The 25050-nt window shown below is 51.3% G+C and overlaps 2 protein-coding genes across 3 annotated transcripts; one reads left to right on the top strand and one right to left on the bottom strand.

Moving 5' to 3' along the window:
• Positions 1 to 774: 774 nt before the first annotated feature.
• LOC144103738 (uncharacterized) lies at positions 775 to 1940 on the bottom strand. The gene is made up of 2 exons (XM_077636393.1): positions 1395 to 1940; positions 775 to 792 (listed from the first exon to the last, which is right to left on the bottom strand). The coding sequence occupies exons 1-2, from the start codon at positions 1938 to 1940 to the stop codon at positions 775 to 777; spliced, it is 564 nt and encodes a 187-aa protein (XP_077492519.1).
• Positions 1941 to 7142: 5202 nt separating this feature from the next.
• Positions 7143 to 24254, top strand: LOC144104611 (uncharacterized). Of its 2 annotated transcripts, none has more exons than XM_077637722.1 (2): positions 7143 to 7229; positions 17969 to 24254. In XM_077637722.1, the coding sequence occupies exon 2, from the start codon at positions 18576 to 18578 to the stop codon at positions 22131 to 22133; it is 3558 nt and encodes a 1185-aa protein (XP_077493848.1). In that variant the 5' UTR covers positions 7143 to 7229; positions 17969 to 18575; the 3' UTR covers positions 22134 to 24254. The 2 variants fall into 2 exon arrangements, with proteins under 2 accessions (XP_077493848.1, XP_077493847.1); XM_077637721.1 differs by lacking the exon at positions 7143 to 7229 and adding an exon at positions 8470 to 8607 and having other exon boundaries at positions 17969 to 24211.
• Positions 24255 to 25050: the final 796 nt, after the last annotated feature.

Genomic DNA, 25050 nt, shown 5'->3' with positions numbered 1-25050 from the left:
CGTAGGCTGCTTGATGAGCAGGTGGTTTCTCCCAGAGCCGCAAGTCGAGAGAAAACGAATTAAAGAACTAGAACTGAGGCCAAGCCCGAAGATTAAACGTTATTTCAATGCATAGAGCAATCCCTAAGTAATAATTCACTAGTACACACCCATGCTGAGCCATACGGCTACAAAGGGAAGCTTAGCGTCTTTTCCAGAAACTTCGCAGTTGAAGAAAAATTCTTCCTGTCGCGGAGATCGAACCCGGTACCACCCCCTGTGTATGGCAGTCAGTCTACCATCTCAGCTAACCTGGACGCTTAGCAGATGGTTGGACCAGTCCGTATGGATCAACGATTTTACAGGCTGAGCACGGGTGGTGCTAAACAGTAATTACTCCCTTACTGTACACTTTGTTTAATGCCAACGCTATCACTAGCAAGGCTAACAGTGGAAGGCTGACTTACCTCCAGATGTCGTACACTCGTGAATAGATCGCTTGCGCGATCCATTACGTCTGGAGTTACATCGCTTGAGATATCCACGATGGTCTTCCCACCGCGAAAACAATCAAAACTTAAACCCAGGGCTAGGCTTGGAGATGTCAGAAAACTTGTATGTCTGGTCAGCACCATGTTGAGCAATGGATCACCAGGCTCCAGAAGGTCATGCAAGGGAGTCTGCACCTCGCGGAGCTGCAGGAAGCAACGTGGCAAGAAAAAGCGCTAAACGTGAGCTGGTTGTAATATGGCCTCGTTCTCAGCAAAATAATGGTGCAATTCACTACCCAGCCGTTTAGCACATCCAACAATTCTGGACAAAAGCATTTAAACCGCTAGCTTTACTGGTCGCGTTTTGAACCTCCGAGTTACGCTGATTACACGGACAGAATCCAAGATGGCGGCCTCCATAGCAAAGACATTTTATCCCAGTGGTTGCCGTGGTAACCGAGGTGGTTACATAATGGAATAAAGTAACAGGCGGCAGCGTTATAATAATAATAGGCTTTTGGGGAAAGGAAATGGCGCAGTAACTGTCTCATATATCGTTGGACACCTGAACCGAGCTGTAAGGAAAGGGATAAAGGAGGAAGTGAAAGAAGAAAGGAAGAGGTGCCGTAGTGGAGGGCTCCGGAATAATTTCGACCACCTGGGGACCTTTAACGTGCACTGACATCGCACAGCACACGGGCGCCTTAGCGTTTTGCCTCCATAAAAACGCAGCCGCCGCGGTCGGGTTCAAACCCGAGAACTCCGGATCAGTAGCCGAGCGCCGTAACCACTGAGCCACCGCGGCGGGTAACCAAAACTCATTCCTGAATAAACTTGATTTCCTTTTTGGTTCTCATTTCGGCTCGTCCGTCTCATCAGTCCCTCGCGCAATGCCCAGGCATGCCAGAAACGATAGATGCTTACCTGAGGACAACAGAAGACCAATTCACGCAGTGCCTCTGCAACTATGAACAAGCTGTCTTTTCCAATGGCTGGAGCACTGCCGAGGAGCCTCTTCAACTGCGATTGCCTGGAGTCCCGACGCCAGTCGTCCGGCAGCGTCTGCAGCCTGAGGTCATGGTGGAGGATGAGGTCCTCCACCGACTGGAACCAAAGTACCAAGTTCACTACGTAGTCCCTGTTGTGCACAATTACTATTGTGCGAGCATTGGCCAGGATCATCTTGGCTGCCGAGGCGAAAGGCGCGCTGGACTCAAATGCAACACAGCCGGAGAAGACGGCAGCGACCACGCGGTGTTGGCAGAGGAAGTCGCACTGCGCGACAAAACTCTCGGCTCTGGTGGCGGCATACTGCCGCTGATCTTCAAGTTCTCTGCACTTGCCTCTTGGCAAGTTCAGAGGCAAGTGCAGAGACGGGGGCAGCTGCGACAATTGGCAGGGTTCCGCAAACTTGATCAAAATCTGGTCTTCCAAGCCGCAGAAGTCCTCCAGGTCACCCAGGTCGTCCATCACGTTGAGGTCTGCTGTGGGTAAGAGAAAAAAAATGATGGTCGATTTGTGTAGTTAGGCCAAATGCGAATTAGGCGCGCTAGCAGTTCGGTTTTCACTTCTGTTCCGGTGTTTAGATTCAGTGCTCACGGATGGCAGTTGTTCGGATAGCAATAATGGGTGAATATACAATGCAGCGAGCTATGGAAAGAAAAATGATAACTGTAGCGTTATGAGACCGGAGGCGAGCAGAGTCTGTGAGGGCACAAACGCGGATTAATGACGTCCTAGTCGAAATAAAGAGAAAGAAATAAGCTTGGGCAGGGCATGTAATGCGATGGCAAGATAACCACTGCCCTTTAAAGGTAAAGAGTTTATTCCAAGAGAAGGCAAGCGCAGCAGGGGTCGGCAGAAGGTTAGGTGGGCGTATGAGATTTGTGGGGATACGGTGGCCGCAGCTCGCAGAAGTGGGAGAGGCCTTTGCCCTGCAGTGGCGTAGTGAGCCTGATGATGATTATGGCGATGCAGCGTTTGCATAATCCCGTTTAGCCGCTTCTCCCGTATGCGCCCTGTGCCGCGTCGCCTAGTGTGGCAGCCCGAAAGTCCGCGTTTAACAAATGGCAAAACGCAAAGGCGCCCGTGTGCTGTGCGACGTCAGTGCACGTTAAAGATCCCCATGGAGGTGGTCGAAATTATTCCGTAACCTTCCACTACGCCACCTCTTTCTTCCTTCAGTCCCTCCTTTCTCCCTTCCCATACGGCGCGGTTGAGGTGTCCGCCTAGCTGTGAGACAGATACAGGCCAGCCCTCGCTCCTCAATATCATCCGTAAGGTGGTTAGCAAGACGAAGACCCTCTCGTGGTCTGACGACGACTGTATGAATTTGGTGGGAGGCCGAACTTTCAAACTCTCTTCGGCTTGAACCGTTGTCCGCTCACCGTCACGCTAAGGGAACCTATACTGCGAGGGTCCATATCAGCGCTCGCGGGGCTACCCGTAGACGAAGACCACTGGCTGACACTATTTTCTGCGGTGTCACATTTCTCGCCTGTCGTATTCGACCGCGTTGAGGGCTTCGCGACTTGGTAAGGACTCCTTCATGAGGGGGTCCATCGTGCAGACTGGCTTGCACACGAGGGTCTACAGAGCACAGAGCTCCAGCTAGCGTTTCTAACGTGGTCGACAGAAGCGGAGCCTGCGCAAGGAAGTCGAGACACTTACTAACGTGAAGCCTTCCAGGGTGGTTTCGGTCGGTGTTGGCTCGGTCCGATGCTACAACGAGGGCAGCGCAGCGACCAGCTTTTAGCGGAGTGGGCGCCCAGTCTGGAACGCCAGCGCGAGCCACGAGGCAGGGCGGAGCAAGGCTCGAGCCATGAGTCACGAGATCGTGCAGCCGAGCTGGCAGTAAAAGCACAGCGCTTTGACCGGAGAGAGAGAGAGGGTTTACTGAGGGGAAAGGCAGAGAGGTTGGCCGGAGTGAGTGAGTGAATAAACTTTATTGCTCTAATAAAGGAGTCTTGCTGCTTGCCCGAAGATTACCGATGTCTTCCAGGCTGAGCGTGGTTGGCGCCCCTAGTCCAAGGCACCACTGTCCCTGGCCATCCGGCATGCGTGGCTAACTAGGTCTCTTTGGACCTTGAGCTGGTTAGCCGGTCCTCCCATTGCTCCGCATCTGGCTCTTTGTTACCTCGGAAAGCTACATTGTGTATGCTTGGCCGGAAAAGTAAATATTTGGCCTGCTACACTGCACTGGGGAACGGGAAGAGGAGAAAAAAAAGGGTCATGATGGGGGATGATGATGATGATGGGAGGTGGCAGATGAGAAAAGACAAAAAAAAAGACAAGGCACACATTCTAACATCACAAACGCGAGGCAAGGCCTGTGTCGCTTAAAAAGCGCGAGAGCGCTCGCGTTGCTTGTATTACCTGTACAGTTTTCGAAGTATCTGGCCAAGCGCCGAGGATCAAATCCTCCGAGAGGGGCCTGGTGTCAAAAGACTTCAAAGCAGATGCTAGCATTGAAGTCTTTTGACACCAGGCCCCCCTCGGAGGATTTGATCCTCGAGCCGGCTTCAAATGAAACTTACGACGGGGCATATGCATCAAAATGCGCTACAACGTTTTGGCAGGCTAGGTGGATGTTCTCAGCTCTCCCAAGCTCAGCTCTCCCCACTAATGCTCGATATCATGGCCTAGGTGAAAAGAATATCACCCAGAACACTCCTGTTTGTCGGAAAGTCTGACGCAGATATTCTTCGCAGCAGAATTCCAGACCTGTCCATTCCTCTCCGATTTGTGAGCTCGTTTGCTGTTCGCCTACCGTGCGAGCTAGTAAGTTTTGGGGGCGTACTTACGAATGGACAATGCGGCATTTCGCCAAACGATATCAGGCTATTCAACAATCCGCCGACCAATATTCGGCAATGTTTTCGATTAAGGCACGTCACATTGAAGAGGTCATTTCGAAGTCGGAGGTCCTGGCCTTGTTGGACGCATGCGCTCACCTAGACATCAACATTGCCAAGAAAAGAATGGAGTTCTCGACGTCGTAATTCGCAAAAACGTCGATCTTATCCCTGACCCACTGCCAACGGATTGCTACTGGAACATCACGCTTTTTAAGCGACATGGACCCTGCCTCGCGTTTGTAATGTTAGAAAGTGGGCCTTGTGTTTTTTTTGTAGTTTCATCTGCCTCCTCCCTTCATCATCATACCCCATCGTGACCCTCTTTTTTCTCCTCTTCCCCTTCCCCAGTGCAGAGTAGCAGGCCAGATATTTACTTTTCAGGCGAACCTCTCTGCCTTTCCCGTCAATAAACTCCGTCTCTATATGGACGCACAGTTTTCCCCGGCATCATTGTGCGTCTTAGTTTTTCGGAAGCAGTTAGAGGAGATTAAATTCACCGACTCTTGGGTTTCGCTCCCATGGTTCGTGATTATCATCACGCCCACAACCTTTTTGGTTGCAATGGTCCAGGTCCTCAAGTGCCGTCTTCTGTCATTCGGACGCCACCAGGTCAACTTGTCCCATCTGGCTCTCTTTCTTGTCGGCACATTTTTGGACAGAAGTCCTTCGACTTCAGGAGACAATGCTAAAGCATTCCAAAACTTTGCAATAGGTTATTGGTCGCTGTGTATGCTTACTCTGGGGATTTACGTTCAGTCCAGCATCACCGCCATTCGCAGTGTCACGGGCGTAACGAGCGGAGCCAAGTCTTTCGCAGAGTTGGAACCTCACATCAAAAGAGGTGACCTCACAGTATGCTTCAGCGATGACTGGCTGTATCTTGCTCTGAAGTCACCAGACCGAAATGTTTTGGCCATTCGCATTGTACTCGATACCATGCCCATTCATTATGAACGGGGCCAGCATTTGCCAGAAACTATGCCGGAATGCTATCAAAGAACTCAGGAAGGAACACACGTTGCCTTCTCAACATGGGCCAACGAAGAGGAGCCCGTAGCTTCAGGTTGGGGTCTTGTCCCTGGCGAGAGATTCTCCACAATGCTCCAGATATCGGCCATGCACGTCTTCAACCCTCTCAGGTAAGAAATGTTATTTTTCTGCGCACAAAAACAATATTCACTGGGCGGTGTTTCTCCTACTGGCTTTTCCCGCATGCGGCCTATCGCGGGATGCATGGAGGGTGTACAGTCGTCCAGGCTTTTAAGACAGCAGTGCAGGCACCGCAAATACATTGTGATGTAAGTACTAGCCAAACGAGTGAAAAAAAATGGCTGGGGTTCAACGTGGCTTGTACCTAGTTATACGAGCGAAAGCTCTGTTAAACATAGTCTCCACCCTCTCAAATCAAATGTCAAGGTCAAGGTTAGGTAGCCAATGGTCATATTCATATGATCACGTCGTAATACTACCATAGCTTGGGCTATAACACGACGCAGTTAAGTTCGGTTTGACCTTGTGAGACATTGAAGGTCATGATCGATGTGGTGCCCACTGTCTCAAACCTAATGTCAAGGTCAAAACTGAAGGTCAAGGGTCAGGGTCAAAGGTCAGCTACCCAATGGTCCTAGTCGTATGACCATGTGGTGATACTACCATAGCTTGTGCCATACCGCCATGCTGTTAAGCTCGGTTTGACCTTGGGAGACATTGGTGATTATGGTCGATGTGATGCCCATTGTCTGAAATCAAAAGTCAAGGTGATAAGCCAAGGGTCAAAATTCTAGGTCAGGTACCCAATGTCCACAGGTATACTACCATAGCTTGGGCCATACCGCCAAGCAGTTAAGTTCGGCTTGACCTTGAGAGACACTGAAGGTCATGATCGATGTAATAGCCACTGCATCAAATCATATGCCAAGGTAAAAAGTCAAAGTCAAGGGTTAGGGTCAAATATAAAGATCAGGTCATTGTCATATGACCATGTGATCAGAATGCCATAGCTTGGTCCATACCGCCACGCAGTTAAGTTAGGCTTGACCTCGTGAGGTATTGGCGGTCATTGTCTCTTGCACATCGTAATCGGAAGTTGTACCCCAAGGAGTAGAGCTCTCGCTCTAAAAGGGCGTTCCGAAAGTTGGCATTGCTTTGTCGTAGTTGCGCGTTGTACAGGATCGAAGCGTAATGTCACGGAGATTAAGCACAAAAGAGAAAAGCAGAGAAGACAGGAAAGCTTCTGCGAGGTTACCGAGTTACATGTAAACAAAGGAAGCCACCGCTGGAACGAGTCCTCCAAAGGAAGCTACCGCGGCGGGTAAATGGCGCAGTAACTGTCCGACTTCTCATTGAAATCAGTTCAGTTTAGGGTGCCTCGATGCCAGCGCCGCATCGGTTTCTGCGGCAGCGCCATCTCTCGCCCACGACTGGCGGAGGACACTACGTTTCGCGTCTAGCTTCGTCGGTTTGCTACCAATGAGAAATAGCGAAGGTAGAAAAATTTTCATTTTTTTTTTCACAACGCACCGTTTTTTCTTGCCGCCGGTGTCCTGCGGTTTTGTCGTAACTAGCTTTCAGCGGCAAGCAGTGAAATTATGCCTGAGTAGCGCAGGGTCAGTGTAACGAACAAAATACTGTGCCCGCCAGGTGTGGCAAAGCGTCACCGAAATAAAATTCAGGGGGCGAAAACCGGTGGCTGCAACGCGAGCAAAGTTTGGGAATCGAGTGCGAGCCACGGACGACTAGCCGCGCCGATCAGAGATAACGGCAAAGTATTAAATGACGCGGCGTTTGGCGAAGGAAGCGCGCGTCGACTTCGGCGTACGCAGCGTCGCGTCGCTGCCCCGGGACGATTCCAGACGATGCATCTGTTGCGGACAGGATGCTCGAATTGACGATGCCATGCATGGTGAGTCTCATTTCATTCACTCCTCATCTGCCTGCCTACCTTGGCGTTTCGTCCCGAACACACAAAGTGTTGGAGGAATTACTGGCACTGCGATCGATTGGAAAGCCAATGCAGTCTTCCAATGCTCCTTCACAATGTCAAGCCTCTAGACAAGGTGATAATGTGGTTTCGGGCGTGAACGACACGAAGAAACGAATCAGTAGGAAAATGAGGGATCGATTTCGTTTCGATTAACTGCCCCTGGTTGAAGCGCGCGTTTACGTGAACAGCCTGTGACTACAGCTGCATGTGGTTCCCGTTCGATTTTCCGTATTTCAGCAAGCTAAGCCGACGCCTGCACTAAACATGCGGATATCACAGTTGACTCCGTCATCGTGAAATGCACTTGTTCCGTTTCATACCTGTGAAAAGACGGATACCACACTTCCGTGCCCGTAGCGTGAACGTACAGCTCGACGTAAACCTTGCTGCGCGAATAAACGTCGCGCGAGAGGCTGCAGGAACGCTGCGAATAGTTTCAGCGACCCCGCACTACAGCCTAAAGCCTTGACTCAAACCACCAGCATTCACCGCGCCATGTCACTCCAAAACGCTACTGGACGCCGCGAGGCGGCGCACGCTGACAAGCACACTGCACCAAGACAGTTGCGGACGTGATTGAGATAGCAATGTTATGATAACAGCTGAAAGCCCGTTACTATCACCAATTCGTCGCCGATAAGCCTCTCGTAGCTGCGCCAAAAACCGAAATGTCAGATATGCTCGTAATACCAGCTTCAACCTAGCTCATTAATCGTCTCAGGCACCATCTTGCCGAAACCGTCTTCTTGGTCGCGCCCAAATTTCGCCTATATATTTGAGCTTGAGCATGCTGTTTTTTTTTGCCATGAAAGCACAAAGAGGATTAATGCCATTCAAGTTGATTCAAGAAAAGCTAAGCGGCATTTATCAAATAAAGACGAAGGGATAAATCTCTCGCCTTCTCTCAACGTCGCTTCACTACGTCATTTTATTCCAAGTAGATAAAGAAATAAAAGTGAAATAGTTTGTCCAGTAGTGATGGTAACCACTATAAAATCAATGTGATTAATAATGCTCACGACTTCAGCGCCAATTTAGCTGAAATTAAATGAAAAACTATTGAACTAATTTGAATACCTCAGTTTCACGCCAAGCGATGGCGCTATAGAGCCAATTTTTTAAACCTTTGCCTTTGCTTTGTCAGTCCGTTAATTCTTGGGCGCGAGCGCGTCTGGGCGCTGTGTGGCCGTGGAGGAAGTTTTTGAAAACTGTGACACTAGACTTTTTAGGATGAGCCTGTGTCCCGCTTGTGGTGGTTCGTGATTGTGGTTCGCGCCTGCTACGAGGAGCGAAGAGAGTGAGTGATAAGCCGATTTTGTTTACTCTTAACGTCGGGACACGGAACGAAAAAGCGCGGGCTCGCGTAACGGCTCGGTAGTCCGTTTGTTCTCGCTGTTTTTTCCAACTCCGTCATGGTTTTTATTGCTTGTTCGCGATATTTTCAGGATTTGTTTTGCCTGATAAGCCTTCCTGGTTGTGATTTGCGACCAGTTTGCCATATATTTCACTAAATTATTGAGGCGGCGAGGGAAGCCTAATGCGCCGTGGGGTGAATTCACTAATATTAAGCGGCGTAGATGAGGCCCCCATCGTTCTTTGTCCGGATTATGTACGCACCCGTATGCGCCCATACGGGTTGAGTGTGAGATGATGTCCGCATTAGGCGATGAATGTGTTGGAGTCCGTCGCGCTAGTCCAGAGCCTGGCGCTGATCGCCATGGCGCGTTCCGACGTGCGTGCTTCCATGGTTGTCGGCGTGTGGTGTTTCCACTTGGTCGTTAATTTAGTGTCGGAGACCTAGCCGAAGTGATGTGCGGCGCTTACTGGCAGGGGTGAGAAATCGCGCCTTCGGGCGCGGGCATTTTTTCTTTTTCACGTTGTTGAAGCGCCTCGGAAACTGTGCGAAGTGGTGTGTGTGCGTCCGTACGTGTGTTTTGGCGGGCTGGCTGGTTCGTTCGCTCGGAAATCACGACGTCGGTCGGGCGCCTTGTCTGTTACAATCATGGTTTGAATTATTAATAGTACTTGTTCGTTTGTCGCTCTCGGCCTGCCATATGACCATCCAGGGGCCGTATTACGGAACTGTCAAATAGCAAAGTTGTCAAAAAATTGTCAAAAAACGTGTCAGTTAGCCTCGCTCCCATTCGGCGGTCGTGGCCGGCGGCCATTTTGATTTTTTTGCGTCATGGCTGGTTGCAGGTTACGTCACGGATGTGGCAGAAGTGGTGACGTTGCACAGCTAAATATGCAGGCGCTAATTGACAGTTTTTTGTGACGTCCTTGACCGCCTCGTCTTTAGCAGAAAATGGCGGCGGCGGTACGAGAGGCGCCGGCGCAGAAGACACGTTTGACTGTTTAACTTACCGGACAAGCTGTTTGGACGCCTTTTTCGACTGGATAGGCGGACTTTGGAGTGGTTGTGCGACGGAGTGGAGTCGCCGATGAACTGGGAGGTGCGCGTGCGAGCGCGCTGTCGGTGCGGCGGCAGGTGCTGTGGGCACTGCGGTTATTTGCATTGGGCGGCTTTCAGCCTGCCGTTGGCAACGGGGCGCACGTCCGCATCGCACAACCTATGGCAAGCAAATGCGTGCGGCAGGTGTTGGAGGGAGGCAATCTGCTTACTTGGCGCGCCGGAGGGGTGGGTTCCCGCGGTCACCTCTGTGCTGAAAAAATAAAACACGCTTATGCTGGCAAAGCAGTTCATTTTTCCCAGCAAATTGCACTTAGTGGTCGTCTTCTGTTTCCCAAGGGAAAAGAAACAGACGACCATACATCACATACTGCAACACCTCACCCTTTTGGCATTTTTGCAATCGATCGAAAGAGCCGAACAACACAGACTTCAACGAGTTGTCTTCGCCGATTTCGTACCCAGCGCTTCTTGCAAGTTCGCTCGGTAGGCACGTAGCCTTCACTGCATTCGTTCAAATTTTTGTGCGCATTTAGGTCAACCGCACAGTAGCTTGATTTCAGACGCCGCGTAACAAACAATAACGCGGCGTGGAATCGGCTGCTTTCGCGCAAAGCGGCTTGACGTTTTACCGCCGTCAGCGCATCCCCGCGGCAGCAAAAGTTACCCACCAGCAAATTTAATAGAACAACTTCGAACGCTTTTTGTTTCGCTTAATATTCTCCAACTTTAAACACATTGTTTTGTCAAAATAAAATATTAATTATTTTCATCGCCGCGTATTTCTGAAGTTTTTTACAAAAATTTAGCAGACGGTCTCTCGCCGTGCAATTAAATGCTATCGGAGTGCCGCCCTGCTGTAATTGGCTGATTCCTCGTTGCGTCACGCGGCGACGTCTCTCCGTTTCGTCATTTTGACGTCACTGTCAATAATAATAGAATTTGTGACAGTTCCGTAATACGGCCCCAGGTGTCGACAGGTGCGGAGATAAGTGAACGGACTACGCCGTTGCTGTCTAAACGCAATTTGCGCGTTGCCTTAAAGGAAATCGGGACACATTTTGTACTTCAGGCCGGTGAGCAATGCGGATGCCGTTTGTCACAGGCGCACGATGTGTCTTGATTTCCCGCTCGGCACGCGTGATTGCGCTTCGTAACGAAGACAGTGGTTCGCTGAATTATGTCCGCACATTGATGAGAGCTTTCCTGCTTGAATGCGTGTGTTGAAGCTTGCTCGTCGAATGACATCAACCTTATGGTGTGGTGGCGAAACGTGTTTATTAAAATGAGCCTTTATGTTATGTTAGGCGTTTAACAGGTCCTGGGCCGAGGTGACGAGGGCGCGTTGCACGTCTGGAAGGTTGAGCGGCAGTGCGTAAGGCAGTGTTCCATATTGCCGGGAGTGCCCATGTGACCAGGGATCCACCGAAGGGTCGCCGGTGGTGGGCTCAATGCTGTAAGGGTGGCACCTGCGGCCGATGGATTTGGGAAGGGGAGGGATCATTCGTGAAATGCACGCATAGCTGCCTGTGAGTCTGTATCGGCTACGTATGCGGGTGCGGGGTGTAGAGTGGCGAAGTGTGTGATGCCATCGGCGATCCCGTGTATTTCTAGGGCGAGGGTTGGGGGGGGGGGGGGGGGGGTGTATGGGCCGGTTGTGTGAGTGCTGGTTGTACAGAGGGTAAGGTGGAGGAAGAAGGCTGCTGTGGAGCCCACGGTTTCCGTGAGGCAGGCGTCTGTAGTGTCCATAAGTGGCTTGTGGTTGTATGCGTATGCTTGCCGGCTGCCTGCGTGCGTGTGTACGGACGTGTTGCATTCTACTTTCAGTTGCCAATCTATTCGAGTTGTGAGTCTGTGCTAGTTGTGGTTTTATTCTGTTCCAATTATGAGTCAGTTGACCTTCACAACCCAGTCGACTCTAATTCTGAGTGTATTCCAATTCCGCCAGGCGGCCTGACGTCACGCGGCGAAGCGGCCAATAGCGCGCGACGAACGCGAACCGTCCCGGGGATTCGGCTACCTGGTTTCCTGCACACTTGCTGGCCAATTTGTTTAGCCTTTCTACTCCACTGTAACGCAGCGGCACTTGGCACAGGTTCCGATCTACACACGGTGGGTGCAGGTATAGGAGTGACGAGGGCGTAGCCAGGGGCGTGGCTTATGGGGCTGCAGCCCCCCGCCCTGAAATTTTTTCGTACTGTTATGCACCGCTGACCGAAACAACCGCCGGCGCTGGAAATCATGCCGGATTTTGTCTACAATGTCTTTTTCACGTTCGAAAAGACATTTCGGCGCGAACATTGCGAACTCAGGCTGGATTTCGTCGCAATTAACGCCCATGCATCCGGAGTCACATAATACAAGGAGCCCCCATCCGAGCAGACAGTTTCAAGGTCGTTTCGATGACGAGCAGGCTCGTCGCGGCATCTCGGGGCTGCCGCGGAATCTACGGAGCGCATGGATTTCAATTCCGGGTTCGAACCCCGTGTGCTGTGCGATGTCAGTGCACGTTAAAGATCCCCAGGTGGTCGAAATTATTCCGGAGCCCTCCACTACGGAACCTCTTTCTTCCTCTCTTCTTTCACTCCCTCCTTTATGCCTTCCCTTACTGCGCGGTTCAGGTGTCCGCCGATATATGAGACAGATACTGCGCCATTTCCTTTCCCCCAAAAACCAATTATTATTATTAAATTTTACGGATATAAGTTTCTTATAAACTTGGTCCTTTACATAGAGAAGCAGCAAAACCAATGCGAGTAAAAAGCTCTGTTCCTCCAGGTCCATAGACGCGTAATTAGCAAAAACATATGATTGTTCATTAGCCTTTAACATCACGAGATATTGTGCCGTTTATTGTAACAGTTAGCATCATGATCAAAATTATCAGACGAATACGAAAATTACGAGAACATAAATAACCAATTTGACCGACCTTGCTCATTGAAAGCCCGGCCCACACGGCGTTTCCCAACACAAACTCTCGGATGTTGGGTAGTTCAACTTGTCGCATCATCTCGGGCTTTCGTTTGTCCCCCCCCCCCCCCCCCCCCCTTTTTTTTTTTCCTTTTTTAGCTACCTTGTTTTACTTCCATCTTGAACCAGGCCGGCCAATATCCTTCTTTAATTTTCTGTGCAGAATGTTTGCTGCCGCTTTGCAGGCATTTAAGATACACATTTTCGTATTGACTTCTGCATGCTTCCTGTATTATTCTATCGATATGGCGCCGTCGCGACCGCACACATGGCCCAAATACATGTCACGATTTCTGCGATCATAGTTTTATTCTTGCAGGATAGTCTGTCTTACTATGCGTAAAGGTTACTATCTGTGATTGCGCAACACGTTTATTTGGCTTGTTTGACATATTATGTACAGCAACTTTAACTTAGGTATGTAAATTAACTAGAGAATATACGTGTGTTTAAATATCTTTTTCCCATGTTTTGTGTATACATGCAGGGAACTTTGTTTGCAGTGGTAGTTAATTGCCCCCCTTATCTTCGCCTTTATGGTATTCCATTGCATCCTCGCATTTCTAATGCGTATTTTGCAGAACTTCTGCTTTTTATATGTGCTGGCTGTTGCGACTACAAATTCGGTGCAGTTACAATGCTCGACCGGTGAGAGCTGCGCCCGCGCAATACATTGGAACGAAGGACAGCGCCACTGAGATTTTTTTTCTGGCCATTACATTAGTGCAAATTCTTAATCAAGGTTCCTTCTTGAATGACGAAGATTCGTTAAATTATTTGTCCTCAACTTGATTATTGATATCAGGAACGTGCACTGCTTTGCTGGTTTCCAACTGATGTAGACCTAAAATTCATGAGACATTTTCTTTACAAGATAGACAAAATAGATGGAAGCATCGGTGTCAGTTATTTCTGCCACAGTTTTTGGGACATACGAATATATTCTTTTATGAAAAATACATATTTTACTTGTAAAGACAGTGCGCAGCGTTCAAGACTGTTTGCAGCATCTAATACGTAATAGCATTGGCAGTGGCAATGCAGTTATGATTATTGCATTTGATTCCTCTACAAATTCTGTAAGGAGGAGGCCGCGTTGTAACATGAGCCCCCCTCGAACAAAATTTCTGGCTACGCCACTGAGGAGTGAGGATACACGGGTGTCTGCGAGGGACGAAAAAGCGGGCGTGCGCAGTCGTCAGGTAACGTGGAAAGCTGTTTAATAATAATAATTGGTTTTTGGTGGAAAGGAAATGGCGCAGTATCTGTCTCATATATCGTTGGACACCTGAACCGCGCCGCAAGGAAAGGGATAAAGGAGGGAGTGAAAGAATAAAGGAAGAGGTGCCATAGTGGAGGGCTCCGGAATAATTTCGACCACCTGGGGATCTTTAACGTGCACTGACATCGCACAGCACACGGGCGCCTTAGCGTTTTTCCTCCATAAAAACGCAGCCGCCGCGGTCGGGTTCGAACCCGGGAACTCCGGATCAGTAGTCGACCGCCCTAACCACTGAGCCACCGCGGCGCGTGGAAAGCAGTTTCGCCACGCTTTTCCTACGTCCCGCACAATTGTTGCCGCGACCGTACATCTCAATTTGCCACCCAACAGCAATGCAACCTGTGCGTAGGAGACCATTTTCCAAGATGTCCAGTGCACTGACACGGTAGTCCGACAACGCCCGAAGTTCAGGCGCCCTGCCAAGTGGATTGGACATCGTCCCTGGTCTCATTTATACCAAAACCCAATAAACCCTCCATTGTCAATAACCTTCGTCCTATTTCCCTCATCTAGCTCCCTCACCTAGTACCTAGCTCCTCACCTAGTCTTTGTTTTAAGGTGCGTTGCTTTTTTTTTTGAATGTAATCCAGTTGATCACCCCTGAATTTTTTGCCCTCGCTTTTAAAGCTCCTTATTTCTCCGACCTGGGGGTATATGCACGAGCCGGTTCGCTTTGGAACCGGCTCACTTTCCCGCGGATCGCCGCGCGCTGTTGGACGCTTCTTCGCGTGACGTCAGGCTGGATGAAAGTGCTCTCAACCCCCGCCCCGCCGCGGTGGCTCAGTTCAGTGGTTATACGGTGCTCGGCTGCTGACCCGAAAGACGCGGGTTCGATCCCGGCTGCGGCGGTGGTCGAATTTCGTTAGAGGCGAATTGCTAGAGGCCCGTGTGTTTCGATGTCAGTGCACGTTCAAGAACCCCAGGTGGTCGAAATTATCCGCAGCCCTCCACTACGGCGTCCCTCACAGCCTGAGTCGCTTTGGGACGTTAAACCGTAAACCATCAACCCACGCAAGCCTGCTTTTTTTTTATATACCTACTCTATCAGAACAAGGGAGGAGAACGTCATCAGCATAAGCCAAAGTCTTAAAGGGCCCCGGAAAGGGGCTCTCGATAGAGTTACGATATGTCTGGGATGTTTAAGGGCGCCGCTTCATAATTATCCTCCAGGAGGCATTTTTTTAATGCGTTTTGTGGAAGCTGAGTTATATGCAGACGAAATTTGAACTTCCGCATCTTCGCGCCTTTCCCTCGCACGCCAAGCCGGTCCCACCCATTCGACCCCTCCCCTACCTCCCCTGGCTGCGGCGCGCGCGAAGTGGCCGCGGCCGTGGTAGCTCCTGACGTCTGAAAGAGTTTGGCACTGTGAACCAATTATAATCCGCGGCTGGTGACGTCACTTACACGTCGTGATGTCGTAGGCCAGGTTTTCGCGCGGAAGCCCGGCACCGCGCGTCGCCGCGAGGTGTGAAAGCGGAAATTTAAAAAAAAAATGTGTTGCAAATTTCCCGCTCGCTTTTGAGGTCTCGTACGCTGCATGGACGCTCGGTGGCCTGTACTCTTCGTAGTGAAAGCATTTTAAAGCCAAGCTCAAACACCTCTTTCTGTTGCCGTTTAATTTCCGCGCTCTACTGGCGAAAAGCTACGATTAGTTGTTTAAAAGTTAGTCGTGTATTTCAAGTTACTGAGCCGTAGAGGACCGGGATATATTACCAAGCCGATGCCGAATATGTGATTTAAAGAAAATAGGTTTGGTAAGCTCTAACTTGTTAGGTGGAGCCGGTGTTCCCGCGAAGCTTGGGAATGGGCGGTTGAGAGGCCACGCATATTCGCATTCCATGTGGTCAAGGACCGGAGGGGGGGGGGGGGGGGTGTGTCTGGGCAGTTGGTTTTGGGGCGACGGAAGGGTGTCTGTATATAACTGCCGATACAGGACAGCTTCCTTTCTCTATAGAGTGCGGTAACGTTTAGTCAGCATGACGGCGCGTGAACTCTGAATAGGTGAAATTTCCGCCTAACACGAGTTTCAGGGAAGGCCTGTTGTTTTGCGCGACTGGGTCTCTGGGGCTGCTGAAGCCGCAGGGTCTTATCGGAGCACAGTCCGCCAGTTTTTCGCCTTATGAATACAGTCTAGCTCGATTTGAAGGTTATAACGTTCGTTACGGTTGAAACGCGCCAAAATTTTTTTTACCGGCGCGGTGGTCACTTAGTGCTCGACAAACATGACGGTACAGGATACAGGAATCCTTCGGCTATCTAAGCTCATGTATCCGTTGCAGCTGTCTTGCGAAAAAAAAATATGAGATCACTGCGGCACCCGCACTTGAGGAATTCGTAAGCATTGACGCCTCCTCGCCCCTCTTTGACTCTCTTTTCCTCTGTTTAGTCCACACTTATTCTGCATGGTACTCTTTTTAAACGCGAAAGCCTTTAATGGCTCGTACGCGCGGTGGCCGTCTGTCCGTTACATCGCCACCTAGGTCACGTGGCCTGCCTAGGCACGTGACCTAGGCCACGTGGCGCCACGCTCGCGCAAGCTGCTCTCCTTTGTCGTGAAATGAATTCAAGCGCGGCAAATTCAAATCACTGCAACGAGTCGCAAACGGCCTTCGCCTTCCCGCAGTTAAGAGATGTCTAAAGTGCCTCCAACGAATTTTTTTTCTTCTTTCCCGCTGTGGAATACTTTATTGAAAGGATACTAGCTGTTTTCGTTGCGAAAACAGCTTCAGGCTATAAAAGAATATATATTTATTTGGACATAACTATATTTTTATTTTTGATTCCTCTTGTTCAAAATGCCATATGCCCCCTCGTGAATGCAGCGTTTTTGGGGGCTCGGGGACCGCGCTAGACGAGCCGCAGTGTTTGCTGAAATTACTAAATCGCTCACTTCGTTCCATTCTTTATATTTAGGGCCCTTCATTTTCGGGTAAAACCCACTTTTCCCGAATCTTGCACCCACAACAGATGTCTTAAAAATTTGGTTAAACCTGATTTTTACCCTGAAATAAGCCTTCTAGGGAACTTAGCTGTCCCGTGTGCTAAGCTGAGCCCCCGCGCGAAAATCATCACCGGCCTCGTGCTTAATACAGACGTCCGTTGCTATTGTGTCGTCGAAGTATGGTTAATTAACTAATCGCAATTCATGAACCAAGTGTTTCCCACAGCAAGATCTCATCACGCACTAACACAAACTTTTTAACATTTATCTTCGCTGAGCGAATCGTGCGGAGTGCGGAAGTTTTGCTGACGCGAAACGCGGGACACAAACACGGACTATTGTGACGTCGAAGTGTAATTTTCGCGTTTAATCAATTAACTAATTACAATTAATCAACCAAATTTTTCCCACGGCAAGATCTCGACACGCACTATGTAACAAAATCAATCTTTTGCACATATATCTTTATAGAACGGCACAATCGCGCGGCGAAGCTATGTCGACGACCGTGGCTATTGTGACGTCGAATTGTAATTTTCGCGTTTAATTAATTAACTAATTACACCACATCGACCAATCTTTCCCACAGCGGGATCTCATCACCCACTAACGCAACCAAACTTTTGCACATTTATCTTCACAGAACGACTTAATCGTGCGGAGAAAATTTTTCTGATGCGAAATTCGGGTCATAGCCATTTAATGCTTTCGCATAATCCGATTTATACCCGGATTTGAACGAAAAAACGTGTGGCCCGATTTTACCTCGAGTTCCGAAAAAAAAATACACCCAGAAAACGAAAAGCCCTATTTATATTGGGTTCATAGTACACGGGTTTGTTGGTTTACAAACACCGGGGTTTTGCCGAACTGTAAAAAGATGCGTAAAGGATAACACTATTATTCGTGTTGCTTTATAGACCCGTCAAGCTAATTCGGCTACGTGTATTTTTTTCTGCTCTTTTACCGCTGTCTGATGGAGTCCGAAGAAAGTACTAGTCTTCTAAAGACATTTGCTTCAGTGTTCGTTTTTTTTGTATTGTTTTATGCAGACACAAGAAGAGGCAGTTCGTGTCCGAGCGGTACGGCCTGCCTGAGGCAAAGCCGTCGTCGGGATTAGTGGGTCCCTTCCCGGCGGCCCACCAACGCCCCATCCCGGTCCGGAAAAGCAAAAGCGCGGTACGAAAACTGGCAAGTCGACGGGAGAAGCTTTTGTAGAAATCATCCCTGCTTTCTGCTGTAATCCAACGAGTGGCGGTGCAGTGACTATTACGGTGTGCGGGGCCGAAGAATACGCAACAAGTGGGCGTTTTCCGTTACCTCGCGCCACCTAGGGACGGCACTGAAATTCAGGGACATTGGACAGTTTGCTAGCCTGCTCACTCTTTGGGAGCTACCCTTCTGCCACGTCACTTCGAATTCAACGAGATACCGGAAAGTGACAGGCCCGAAGTCCTCAGAGGTCGCGTTGTTCGCGTCCAGGGTCAACTACAAGACATAGCGACGGCTGTGGTCAAGCATTGTTTCAGTCGGAGTAGAAAATACGCGAGGTCTGCGGCGAAGAACTGGAACCTGGCCGGGCATTTGTCCGGCACGAATATTCACTTTAACGCTTCGGCCTGTTGAACTGCGGGCAGAAGCGTCGTTCTCGCCCGAGGTATGGCTAAGCCTACGTGCGACGACGACAACGACCCTGGCGTCGGTCGTAGTCCGCCTTCCAACGAGGAAACGGCCGCGGCTCCCGATTTGGCGATACCGTTGGTGGCGCAGAGAGCCGACATGCAGGATCCGAGGCATCATCGAAACTTCCTGGAAAGGCACTTGCTCAGCCGGGCACCCGATCTGAAGCCGGTGTCCTTCGGGCCTCTTGACCGCTTTCACACCCATGACGGTCTTAACCGTGGAACGCATGAGAGGCAACCAGAGCGGCCCCTCGCGCGGGCTGTTTCAGACGGTGCCGTAGCGGCCGCCAGAGGGGCTGACAGCAAGCGTACGACGGAACTCTGTGAGCATTGGTCACGCTTAGGGCCTGCTGAGATGCCGTTTCTGTCGCCTACATTCTCGGCCGAGCCGGCGGAGACCCCGCCTGCCTGGCGATCTCCAGTTTCTGCTGAAGATTCCAATCCAGAAGACTTGGACCAGCACTGCGTCGTCGACGGTCAGGCCGAGTCCTCTGACACGAGCGGCGGCTCGCTCCAAATCTCCCCGCCGGAAGCGGTGTCCCGCAAGCGGCCGCAAAGGCAGGCTGCCCCAGGGGGCGCAAAGTTAATGTCATTCATATTGCGCTTTTTCAAAGAGAGCCGCAAGAAAAAACTTTCTACGGCCAACGGCGCCAGCGGGGAGCCGTGCCCAGCCGAAAGTGTCGTGGGCGAGGAAAATCCAGCTTCCAGCAGTGGTGTAGTGGATGCGTGCTTCTACACTGGTTGCGACAAATACAGTGCGCCTAATGGCGGTAAAAGCGGCGAGGACGGGACTGCTAGTAGCCGACCGGAGTGCAGCTGGCAACTCCACTCCATTGCAGGCTCTGGGCGAAATTTGGCGCGAGCCCATTCGTTGCCGGAGCTCGTGATCCCTCTTGAGGCAGTTACCATGGAAAGGCTCCGTGATCCGCGTCTTCAGCCTCGAAGATGGAGGGAAACGTGGTTCGAGTTGGAGCCCGTTGCCTTTGACGTGGACACTGGAGGCAGGCGGTGTGAATCTGATCTGAGGAGACGAGAGTTTGGTGGCGCAGGAGAAGGAGTTGAGCAGTGTACGGTTGAGGAGAGCAGTGAGACTGTGGTCGGTGGTCTTAAGCAGGAGATGATGGAAGCCTCCGCAGCAGAGACTCGGCCGACAGCCCAAATCCATCCGCTCCGCGTTGTCTCATCTCCAGCTTCTTCTGTTGGGGACGCGTCGAGAATGCGAGGCGGCCTCTCGCCAGAGGCGCGACTAAGTACGCGTGTGTTGCCAGGGGCTGCCGCTGCGCGTTTTCCTGAACTGTGGCCGCAGCAGACGCGTGGGTCGTCCTCTACAGCTTCCGAAGCATCGCCCGTCTTCTTTCCAACAGAGCTGTATTCGCCGCAACAGCCGTCGAGTGTAGGTTTGCACTGTCAGCAGCCGGGGACCCAGTACCCGACAACTGCATACTTGGTTCCACTACCACAGTGGCCGCAGATGGCTCGTGTGGCGCTCCTTCCTACACCAGTGGCGCCGTCAGTGCAGTCCCAAACAGGAGTGCTGCCGAGACCACCGGTGCTCCCTTCCTCGACCGCGGTGACAGAGCCCCAGGTTGGGTCACCGCCTCCCTCGGCACAGCTGCCACCGGTGCAGCAGAATGCACCTCTTATGCAAGAAGGCCAGCCGCTGGTGAATCCGTTGCCGCCTCAACAGACACCACAGCCGCAACCTGTTCCGCCTTCGTCTGCCAAGACTGCAGAGCGTCAGAAATCTCCACCGTCGCTGCAGACGCAGGCTCAGTCGGAGTCTGAACCACGTCGACCGCCGTCCTACCCGTGGGAACCTGGATTTTTGTGCGAACGAGAGCAAGGGCAGGAAGGACAAGTTTTCACGCCACAGCCACCACAATGGTCGAGCCATTTTTCGTTGCCACCGACACAGCTTCAGCCATATTCAGCGCTAGCGGTGCCACTGACCGACCCCTGGCAGTCTGAATATATGTACTCAGACGAGCAAGAGGAGGGAGAACTTGAAGCACCATTGGAGCAAGAAAGCAGCTATTTTTCATTACCGCACACGCAGCTTCAAGGAGCAGCAGCCCCCTTACAGCCGTCGCCCAGCGAATGGGAATCTGCATTTGGGTATCATGCACAGCTACTTGATCCCTCGGCTTTGGCATATGAGGATGAACCGCTGACAGAAGAAGACTGTGCCTCATTTTTGCCGACGCAGCAGCAAGGAGAGACTGCACCTGCAGTGTATGCGTTGAGTCCCTGGCAGTCAGAATTTGTGTGGTCAGGAGACCAGGAGCAAGGGGAGCCTTCAGCATCGGAGCCACAGCCTCCGCCATGGATGGACCCTCGCGCTTTGCGACCGATGCAGTGGCAGGCATCCTCAGCGCCATCTGGGCAGCGTCCGCGTCGAGGGAACTGCAAATGTGGGCGGTCGGCCGTACAGCCACGAGCTAGATCATCAACGGTGCCTCCAGAACGTCCGCAAGCACCACAGTCTGCTCATCCACATTCCGAGGGCCATGCTCCGCGATGCCGATTATTCAGCCAGGGGCATGCGCCGCAATGTCCGCTGCAGCTGAGCCGGCGCCAGCAGAAGTGCACGCCCTCCTCACAGCCGCCGATAGAGGGCTCGCATCATCAGCCACAACAGCTGCCGAACAAGTCTGGCCAGACGCCCTCTTCCCAGACGCCGCAAGACGAGCGCCCGTACTCGGTGGCGCCGCCGCCTCAGCTTCGGGACGCGCCTCCCTTGGCTCCACCGCCGCTGCCACCACGTCCGCCACCGCCTGCGCAGCCAGAGTCACAGCAGCCTCCTCAGCCGTCGTCGGTGCCTCCTCCAACCCTTGTGCAACCACCAGTGCAGCCTCCAGGCCTCACACTTGCGTCACCAGTGCCCACGCCGCTATTCTATTCGTGTTACTACTGCCCGCCTCAGTATTCAGTGATGGTGCCCCCTCGAGCGCAGATTCCGTGTCAGCCGCCTTCGCAGCAAGCATGGCGTCCTGGCCACGGTGCATCTGGGTCGCCACAGGTGGGACAACACGCCTTGCAAACCTGGTTCTGGGGACCTTCCGGGCCGGCAGCACCGCCGACCCTACCTACGGCTTCACCGCGGTCTCCGCCACCCAGTGAGCAGCCGGCACCGCCGACCCTGCCTACGGCTCCGCCTCTGCCCCGGTCTCCGCCACCCAGTCAGCCACCACCTCCGGCTTCACCGCCACCGGAGTGGACGGGAGTGAGACCGCCACTGCCGGAGTCCGCGCCGCCGGCTAGACCACCGCTGCCGCCGTCGTCACCACCCGGCCATTGGGGCACGGGTGAATGGCCACCTCTTCCGACATCCCCTGGGCTCCAGCCGACGCCGTCCACGCAGTGGCGTCCGCTGCGCCGCCGCGAGGCCAACCTGGCAAGCACTCCTCGAGGAGCTGGCTCCCAGCGTTCCCGGCACTCGGCTGTGGGGCCGGTTCGCATCAGAGAGCTTTTGGTCCCGCGCCGCCGCACGCAGCGTGGCGCAAAGCCGCCCCCTGACGATTTGGGCTCTCCGTGAGTTTGTTTTCGTTGCACGAGATGGCGCCGTGATCTGTGTAGCGGTTCGCTTTCCTTTCTTTTCGGTCTCAAGGGTTTGGTAGCGGCTTTCCGATGACATTGGTCGGAGTGGGCGACAACGGTTGAGAGTTTTAGCGCGGCGGTGACGTACCAGCCTAAGACGTGCGCTGAATTACCGGGCGCCTCCTATGCGCACGCGCAGAGGCAGGGGCGGGCCCAGAAGGGCTCCCTTCGCATGCGCAGATGGCGTGCGGTAATCCAGTACGCTTCTGTTCTAATACGTCTACGCTATGCTCACTAATGACGGAGGACCGAAAGTTGGGAAAGCGAAATAAAACGTTACCCTTTAATCGCCCGGAATTCGTGCAGCCTTCTTATGTTCCTAGTATTTGTTGTATTTTGTACTTTTAAACAAAGAGGGACGAGAGTTTGCGTTCGCTCAAAGCGCTTCTTGCTTTTCCAGAGGAGTGTGAAATTCAGAGGGTTGGCTTCATTCGCCGCAGAAAAAAGTTTAATACTGCGCGAATTAGGCACGACAGGAGAACAGGAACAAACACGACAACACAGGTGCAGTGTTTGGTTCGTGTTTGTTCCTGTTCTGTCGTGTCTAATTCGCGCAGTACCAACTTTTTTTCTGCAGTGAACCAACTAGCCCGCAAGAACTTTCTGCTTCATTCGCTGTGTGGACGTTGTGGACGATGCCGCACTAAGTTATGTAAACGCACTTTGTACCAAACGTTTCTGATTTCAGCGCTTGCGAGTCGCAGTGCATTGTTTCGTTTTTATCTGCGGCGTCAGATGGCGCTGTTTTAATTTGTGTTTGTTTTTTATCGAGGCAGTCGTACCTCGTTACAGCTCTCCTTTTCCCCTTTCGCATCCTTTCATCTCTTGTACGCCCGCCTGGACCACCACCCTGCCTTTTATTTCTCTCTCTCTCTCATTGTGATGCCGAAACTACGATTCTATTCCTTAGGAATTTTGTCGAAATAAAACTATGCTCTGCAAGAATTCAATTCTTTTTGTTGTGCAAAACGCAGTCTCTCAGTAAGCATCTGCAATTGCGGTGATTCTGTCAACGGAGTAATGTAGATTTGTACCACGGTGGATATTGCAAAAATCGGGAGATTTTGAACAGGGGTTAGGCGAATTGCGTTGTGCCCGCGTGCATGCGCAGAATAATAACCTGAGTGGTGGCATAGTTCTACGCATGCGGGCTGGAGTCCCGCTTTTCTCCTTACCGATAGAGTGCCCTCGTTTAAGAGCGGTGTTGGTGTTTTTTTAGCTACGATGCCACCAAATTCCTGTTAAGAGGAAGAAGCACTCTAGCGGTCCTAGGATTATGAATTTAAATAAAGCGCCATAAAATCTTCTCTTACTACTGTGGACAATAAGTCTTCACGAAGTACTAGCGCCATCTGGTCGGAGACATTGTAACGATTCTGTTGGGGCTCCATTAGTTGCGTGCATGTTTTCCACTGGAATTCGTTATTGGGTGAAGCGACGTCATGCCCCGTGTCCGTTGTCTCAAGCCGAGCGCTGGCACATGCTTTGGCCTTAGCTCAAAGAGCGAAAAAGCAAAAAAAAAAGGATAGTGTAGAAAGGTGCCGTTGTCCAGTCCTCGTCTTCCTAGCGGGTGCAGCGGAAGAACGTCACGCCAACGCTTCCGGAAAGGCACCTGCAGGGAATAAGAAACGAAGGCGCGCTGCCCGCCCTCTGTCGTTAACAACCAGGCCGCCAGAGGACGCGGCGATGCAATCCAGCCGGCGCTAGTACATCGTAGAGACTTTTGTTTCCTATAGCACGTGGTCATCTCGTGCATATCGTGTGCAAAGTAAAACATTGCCACAATAACGTGCTGATTATCACAAGTGCTGTCGCATTGGTTTTATGGAATATTGGATTTGATCAGGTATGCTGATGTACTTGAGAAGGAGTTGGATATTTTTTCATGTCACCGTGTGCCTTGCCATTGCTTTGTGGGACTGGAGCTAGTGTCACTTGCCTTTTTTCTCAAAGCAGCCACAACTTTTGGATCGGATTTGTTTCAGATGTTTTCGCGAAAAGCAGCGCGAAATTTTTTTTGAATAAACATTTTGCTTTGAAATAAACATTTTGCATCTTTTCTCTGTGTGTTTTTCTTTTCGGTCGTAACTAGAGCACCCGGAAACGAATGTTCTGGCTCCCGAAAAGCAGCGCACTGGGCGTAAAATCTTAACATGTCATTAGTGAGCCATCTGAGGCTACCGTTTGTGGTTTGCTCCTTAAAGGAGGACTTGTTTGGTCTTGGTTGTCTACGCATGTTCTTGCCTCCTCCTGTGTGAACGTCATGGACGATGCTTAGAAACTATTATGTGAGTCTCGATAGATTGGTACGGTTGCCTGCGTAACATTAGTTTTATAGGCTTATCAAAACTAATTAATTTAGAATTTACATTAAATATTGCTTCCATCTGCCTTCAGTGTGTTCTGGATTTACTTGCAAATTTTCCGCCACGGTGGCTGAGTGGTTATGGCGCTCGGCTGCTGGCCCGAAAGACGCGGGTTCGATCCCGGCCACCGAGGTCGAATTTCGATGGAGGCGAAATTCTAGAGGCCCGTGTACTGTACGATGTCGGTGCATGTTAAAGAACCCCAGGTGGTGGAAATTTCCGGAGCCCTTCACTACGGCGTCTCATAGCCTGAGTCGCATTGGGACGTTAAACCCCATAAACCAAACCAACCAAACTTGTAAATTCGTTGCCTCTCGTTAATCGAGTGTTCACAAGTGACCTTAGCGGCCGTAAGTTAAAACCCTGTTAAATACGTTTTTGTGGATTCCTACTGTTCAAGGGAGGACATGATTGGCAGGTGTGCCGTTGTGAACACAGGTGTCAGTCGTAATTACCAGCCTAACTACGTAGATGTGAGCAGAGGGCCGT

The sequence above is a fragment of the Amblyomma americanum genome, chromosome 9 (assembly GCF_052857255.1).
Source record: "Amblyomma americanum isolate KBUSLIRL-KWMA chromosome 9, ASM5285725v1, whole genome shotgun sequence".
Lineage (NCBI taxonomy): Eukaryota > Metazoa > Arthropoda > Arachnida > Ixodida > Ixodidae > Amblyomma > Amblyomma americanum.
This window is presented reverse-complemented; position numbering and strand designations above follow the sequence as displayed.

Coding starts and splice junctions, on each gene's coding strand:
- LOC144103738 (XM_077636393.1), bottom strand. CDS start 1,940: ATGGACGACCTGGGTGACCTGGAGGACTTCTGCGGCTTGGAAGACCAG.
- LOC144104611 (XM_077637722.1), top strand. CDS start 18,576: ATGGCTAAGCCTACGTGCGACGACGACAACGACCCTGGCGTCGGTCGT.